Source organism: Pterocles gutturalis, unplaced genomic scaffold (assembly GCF_000699245.1).
Source record: "Pterocles gutturalis isolate BGI_N339 unplaced genomic scaffold, ASM69924v1 scaffold13213, whole genome shotgun sequence".
NCBI lineage: Eukaryota > Metazoa > Chordata > Aves > Pterocliformes > Pteroclidae > Pterocles > Pterocles gutturalis.
In genome coordinates, this window is record NW_010118224.1 from 1 (window position 1) to 7,215 (window position 7,215).

At 37.7% G+C, this 7,215-nt stretch overlaps 1 protein-coding gene across 1 annotated transcript in view; it reads right to left on the reverse strand.

Moving 5' to 3' along the window:
• Positions 1-197: 197 nt before the first annotated feature.
• LOC104463691 (midasin-like) overlaps positions 198-7,215 on the reverse strand; it is a gene marked incomplete at both ends in the record, with an annotated part of 44,720 nt that continues 37,702 nt past the window's right edge. Inside the window, 7 exons of the mRNA XM_010076118.1 lie at positions 198-305; positions 1,602-1,724; positions 2,254-2,462; positions 3,907-4,104; positions 4,841-5,071; positions 5,635-5,764; positions 6,887-7,031. Of these exons, the coding sequence (XP_010074420.1) occupies positions 198-305; positions 1,602-1,724; positions 2,254-2,462; positions 3,907-4,104; positions 4,841-5,071; positions 5,635-5,764; positions 6,887-7,031 (1,144 nt within the window). The remainder of the gene's footprint in view (positions 306-1,601; positions 1,725-2,253; positions 2,463-3,906; positions 4,105-4,840; positions 5,072-5,634; positions 5,765-6,886; positions 7,032-7,215) is intronic.

Genomic DNA, 7,215 nt, shown 5'->3' on the forward strand with positions numbered 1-7,215 from the left:
TATATATATATATGTATAAGAATTCAGGTGGGTTTTAGTCATGTTCTTTAACTTCTTCTGCATGTACTGCCATTTCTCTTTTTTTACCCACACATTTCTCAATAAAAATGCTCGGAAATATAACATTAGACTTAAATTTTTAAATCTTACTGCATTCTGCTTACTTCTACACAAAATAAATTAAAATATATCTTTACCTTGTTATTGAAAGCAACCATTTTAGCCATAATACTTTTATCAATAGCAGGAAACAGGGTATTCCCAATAAACTCCATATCTTCTGCTGACAGTTGATCAACATACACCTGTAGAATCAAGAGCATGTGAGTGTTCATAAAATCAGAAAACTACAAGGCAGGATCATGCCATAGTTTAAACCAAACAAACAAGCTTGCCTGTGTAAATCTGTTAAGAAAGGACTTGGGCAGACCCTTTCTTCCACCTCCTTGTCTGTATGGATTCTGGCATCCAAAAATCTTAGTCTTCTTGTGCTGTACATGAAAATTGATTCCCAATTCTGGAACATAAATCTCTGCTCTGTGGTCAAAGCATGCATTTAGCCCTTCTAATACAGACTGAGAAGCCAGATTCAACTGAAGAAGGAAATAAGGATATGATATTAATGTTCCACAAAACACTTCTGCATAGTCTCTAGTTTAGCAATCTGGGATACACACAAGGTAAAATCCAGTTTCTTTGCTGTTCTAGCACTGTCATATCTTATTACCCCATCTAGACTGTTATTACACTGCAGCAACAAAACTTTAACACTTTCCATTATGTGCACATATGCACTGTGTTTTCACCATGATAACAAAACATTTCTCCATTGTAAAATCTGCATGTTCAAGATGTTTCTTCTGAACTTATGTTCATACATTGGTGACATTCAGAGTGCTTTGCTTCCTGGCTTGTTTTTTAAATGAAGGCAGTCCGGGTTATTTAAATATAATGGTTGTTTAAAGTGGTATTCTTCACACTAGGAAAAAAAGGTATACAAACAGCGAAAGGATTTAAGAATTTGCACTCTGCAATAACTAGGATGTACATTGCCAAGAAGTGAGCTGTGTGCATGTCTATGGTTGAAAGCACTTGCTACACGGTACATGAACAGACCTGTGGTAGAAGGGTAGCTTACACTGGCAAAATATAACTCTTCATCTCAATTAAATCAGTACTCAACACAACACAGTCCCAGCAAAACACCTATTTCAGTGAAATCACGTCCATATAAGAGCATGTGTACCAAAACTTCTGTGGACACTCTTCCTGAAAACCTGAAAATAAATCTGTTCTTGGTTTTCTGCAGTAATTTAGGCATGGATTCAATCCTTGCTCTCTGTCAAAAAAAAGTCTAGTCAAAGCTGTTTCTATACACTCCCTCTATGGAGGGCCAATGGGCAGACGGACTTAGCAGAGAGAGATTAATTTTCTCTTAAGCAGAGCAACCACTTTCAATGTGGCACTAGAAGCACACAACTAAAAGTAAGCAAAATTTATTTCAGTCATCAACCCTCAAAGGCATTTATCCTACATGCCAAATCATCATCTTTGCTCTTCTAGAACATTCCACTTTATTTGTGCCCCAGACTTGAATCTACCTCATCTAATACGATCCAGTGTCCAGCCTTTAATGCTGCTAGTAGTGGTCCATCACGCCAGGCGAATTCTCCTCCTTTCCCACCTTCAACAGGCAAGTCTGTCCCAAACAAGTCTGTCACATCCTTTGGGAGTAGAGAATGGGGGAGCAGGAGCAAAAATTACAAAACTCCACAGAAGTTAATAAACAGCCTTTGTTAACTTTACTTCACATTTTCTCCCTTCCCTTTTAATATCTACATTTTAGCACTATTTAAAATATTTCAGTAACTGCAAGATGCTAAAAGCTTTTCCATGATAGGACTCCAGTGACCAGCTACTACATTTAACAACAAAAAATTGAATTGGAACAGAAATGCTCAAAAGCCTTAAAGCTGCTTTCAAGTGACTTTGCAGAAGCCAAGAAAAACACCGTAGACAAAGAGATGCGCGTCTTCACTTGAAAAGAACAGGGAAAAAAAAGTGAGAATTGGCATTCGCTCACAGAAGCCCACTGCTCCTTCTGGTTCCCCCTTCCCACTTAGTTTTATCTCAAGACCAAGAAGGAAAACTGGCACTTCAGACTCAAGTGCTAACGTTAAAATGAACTACATTTTTAAAGTTAAACAAAACCTGCCATAAACACTAAGTTACAAAGATAATATTTTATCCTACCGTTTGCTCAGACAGGTTGATTCGAACAAGACAGTTTCCTGAGGCTTTTGCCAGGGCAGCAACTAGACTGGTCTTGCCCACTCCTGGTGATCCCTCCAACAAAATAGGTTTGTTAAGCTGTAGAGCTCTTAACAGTCTTTGTGCATTCAAGGCTGTGGTCCCAGCATTGAGAGCATAATCTGTAATGCTGTTCCTCTGGAGATGAGGGCCTGAAAGAAAGGAAAGGTAAACCGGAAAACAATTAAACCAGAATGTTTATGCTGGAGCTGCTGACAGCTTGATTCTGAACAAGATCATTCTGTCTGCTAATTGCTGATCTCATTACAGCAAGCAATGCACATCAAGCTTGCATTCCTTTCTCAGAGATCAGGCACATGTACTTTGACCTACAACTGTGTCTCAGCCCACCTCCACATATTTATGCTGAATTTTGCAAAAAGCATGTGAATATATGCTGTATTTTGCCATTAAACTTTGTCAGTTCATGGTTCATGACCTAGAGATCTATCACTGAAAAATCATAAATCTGTCCTTGCACTTCAGACAGGTGGATCTAAAACTCAAAAGCAGCTTTAAAAAATTTGGCACTAAAGGATGCAATTCAGTCATGTTATAGAATAATATATTAATCTGTTCTATACGCTGTCAGTTCTGCGAAGGAAGAGTGTTTTAATTAAAGTGCACTGCTAGGCACATTCTTTTTTACCATTATTATGATATGCAGCAAGGAAAAAGTACAGAGCTTGTCTGCCAAATTTCAGCCACTATAGCTCACTGGGCCATCACTCCCCAGATTCTGCAATACAGCATTGCTCAAATATACAAGATATTAATCACCAATTTATCTTACACATCTTGATACCTGTTTAGTATGAAAGAGATCCTTCCTTTTGTGATCTAATTAGCAGAGGGAAACTACGCCATTTACAAAAAAGCATTACCTTGTACAATTCTATGCATGACTAACACAATTCATGAGGATCAAAATGTTCAAAGATGAATGATTAATACAGCATTAGGAACACATAGTTCCATAGACTAAAAACTAACCAGCTGAACTAAAAAACTCAGTCTTCACTTTTTAGTCCTGTTACTGTATTTTAAGGGTAGAAAGCAGTGTTTTGATAGTTCCATTTGCACTAAAATTTTTCAGATGAGGAACTGAAACACACAGACTAAATAATTTTGCAAAAATTACAGAGAATCTTTGAGAGACTATAGTAAGGCAGGGCATTGCTTTCCATTCTGTTTAGGATTGTACCCAGGACCCCTGCTTCCCATTCTTTACACAAGGATGAGCCATAGCTTCGGTTAGTGGAAGCCAGCAGACATTCTGACCAAAATGATAGAAAATTACAACTCAAAAATTAAAGCAGCTTTGTTACACCAAAAAGGTCTACTAAAATTAGGCCATTAACCAGTAATTTTAAAAAGTCATCAAAAAAAGCCATTAGCAGATGTGTCGTCTTAATGTGATCAAGTTGCAGTCAACACACTTGGAGGCAGAAAAGGCATTTTTCTAAGGCTTGAGAAAAGAAACTATAAATTGTTCTGTAATGGTTCAGGTATCCTACTCAGATTTAGTGAATAACAGGACAATTGGAAATAAAAAGCACAGAATAAATGTCCACCCACTCCCACAAAGTCTCTTGCCTATTGGAATAAAAAAGGGGTAGATTCCCATAAAGTCGTCCATCCACACAAACTCTTTTTCTTTTGTTCTGTCATAAATCTTCAGTTCACCCTTCTGATAATCAGTCAGCTCAAGGAATTGACTCATTTTCTCACATAAGAATGTCAGGCATTTTTCACGAGCTAATAAAGCTGTATCAGCTGAGCAGGATGTTGTACCTGTAATTAAAAAAGTTAAGTGTGCTTCACAAACATAATTAGGCACATTCAGCTTATGACTAAGAACCTCAATTCCTTCACAGATGCCATTTTTGGGCAGTATTCTGTTTCAGGTTTATATTTCATGTTAGTGCTTTTGCTTGCCTGTGCTTCTAGTACTATTTACCATGGACAAAAATTGTTCTATGAGCAACAGAATTAAGGACAGCCTATTTCCAAAATCCTTTCATGTACCATCACTGTCATCCTGATCCCTTCTCATAGTACCCCAGCCCTTCTTTCCCTGCATTTCTTGTGGCTTTTCACTTTTTCCCCACTCCCTTATCTCCTATTTATCAGCTGGGCCTGTGGACAAACGTGCAAAGATGCATTCTGAGCTACGCACGTGATACAGGCTAGCATGCACAGAGAGAATAACACGTGGTCATGTAATTAAGTACCAGATCAGCTCGGAAGACTCAATAAAAAACACAGGCTTTCTTAATTTGTGTGCTAGCCTTTGTAATATTACTATTACTACCTCTAATTTACTTAAGCTTGTTATATTATTCAAACTCTTGCTACTGAAACACAAAAAAGGCATATGAAGTACAGGATACTGTTAAATAGAAGTGAAAACTTCTCCCAGAAGAGTTCCACGCTGCCCCAAAGCATTTTGTTTGCATTCTACTCAAAAATATTTATATTAATATATACCTTCATATTTTCTGCTACTAAATGAGCACTAAAGACTTACCAGATCCTATTCCATCAATGTATACCAAACACGCAGCATGGATAAAAGACATCATTGGAGAAATGTGAAGGCCATGTTCCTTGGCAAAATGTGACTCTTCACCCTCTACCATGACATTCATAAAATTAACCCATGACAAGACATCTCGCACACTGAGAATACACTGGCGGCCAAATTCTTGATTAGTCAGCCATTCAACAAAGTCCATCATGAGCTCTGCTATGTCTACTCCTGATAAAAGAGAAAAAAAACCATCAATGGAGTTATCAAATAATTTTATTGGTCACATCTACTACACTGTTGTATAATAAGCATCACTAAAGTAGGTACAGCTGTAATCCCTGAGGAACATGGATGGGTACTCTATATCCTAACAGGCAAGATAGCTGAAGAGTAAGTCCATGCCTATGCTGCCATTACAGATTCTTTTAAATTACAGTAACAAGACAGAATCAAGTGATTAATACTGACAGTGAAGCTACTGGAAGAAAATTAAGCACCTGTTCCTTCAACACCTTACATTGAAACCAATATTGGGCACTGAAGAGCTGGGGATAATTCAGCTATGTGGACAGTGAAGCAAGTACAGCCTTAAACTTACTTCTGGCTAGCTACATAGCATACACAATGAGGGAAGAACTAAGTCCAAAATATTTCGTAACTGTCCTTACAGACAGATGTACTTATAAGAAAAAGGGACACAGTGGTGTAAATTTTGAGGGAAGTTTAGCAGCCTCCAAACTAATTCTTTTTCTTAACAATGTTTGAATGCCAACACATGGAGAAATACCCACCTTGATGGCTTATTCCACCCAGAGACAATCCTGGATGAAGATTGTGTTTTACAATCTGTATCAAATCATCACGGCCATTGCTTTGTGGACACCATATTTCTGTAAATCTGTTGCGCAATGCAGGAGAAAGCTGCAGACAAGCAAAATGACATAGCAATTCAAGTTACATTACATTATACGACTTAAGCTTGCAGTTGAGAGCCTTGTAGCCACAGTACTTGCAAACAATAAAGTGACCAAGTTAGACCTTTCCTTTTAATTTTGCCAGGGCCACTTTAACAAAATCTTTGAGAGAACGTGGATTTTAAGATTTCTAGTAGTGGCATCAATGCAGGAAATTGGTGATAAACGAGAAAGTTCAAAAGAATACGGGAAAAAACTGAGCTGGGTTGCAAGCACCAAAGCTCCATTTCATTCTAGGACCTCACGTATCAAACAATAGCTATGTAATCTCCTTTTCTTATGGAAGCAATCTACCACGTAGAAATTTACCTTCAATTATATCTCATTCTTGTTATTATTCTCTTCCTCTGTCTGAATTAGTCAAGTAAAAATCATTAACACAAACACAATGCAGAAATAAATCTCCTTTAAACAGATGACTTTGCAATGAGTTGTTCTGCACTTTAAAGGGAGTACCCATCTTCTTTTTGGAAAAAGAGCTTATAGCCTTTTTTTTTTTTATTCATTCCTAGCTCCCAACACTGCTTAAAAGTTTTGTTGTTGTTGGGTTTTGTTTTGTTTTTTTTAACCTGTCTTAAGTGACTTAAAGTCAAACTTCAGAAACAGATTTTTTTCATTTAATGAGAAAGGTCTTTCAGGATGTGATATTCATATTCACTAAGAATGACAAGATGACCTCTGTCGCCTTCTAACAGTATTACGGAGAATAGTCTATTGTGCAACTTCACACTACTCCAGATTCATATTAGAGCCCGATCCACTTGCTTCACGAGCCACATTTCTTATACTTGAAGTATTCTACATGTCAAGCCTACCTAGAGTATTTAGAGGCCTGAAGTTTTCTTTGACATTCTGCTGATTACTGACTTATATTGTCAAAATGAACAGCACACAGAAGAAATGTAAAACAGATACATCTTAATCCTCTTTTAGAGCAATCAGGCAGATGCCTACTAGGAAGGACCAGAAGCTAGAATTGGCAATGCATTTTTGCATTGGACCTCCACTCTTGTAAGAGTTAGTGAGACCAAAAGACGCATGCTGTACTTCCAGTTGCTTTGACATTTACCTCCTTTTTCCCAAAGTCACCTCCTGGGTTCATGGTCGCAAGGATACGAAATTTCTTTCCTGCAACTAGTAGTTCTACCTCGTTATCCTCATCATCTTGACCACCTTTTTCCGCAAGTACCAACATCTTTTCAGCTTCAAGAACACTAAAGATAAGGTTAAAAAAAAAATAATTTAACTTAAATTCCATTTCACATTTCACTTGATCACGGAATTATGGAACTGTTTGGGTTGGAAGGGACCTTAAAGATCATTGAGTTCCAACTCCCCTGCCACAGGCAGGGACACCTTTCACTAGGCCAGGTTGTTCAAAGCCTCATCCAGACTAGC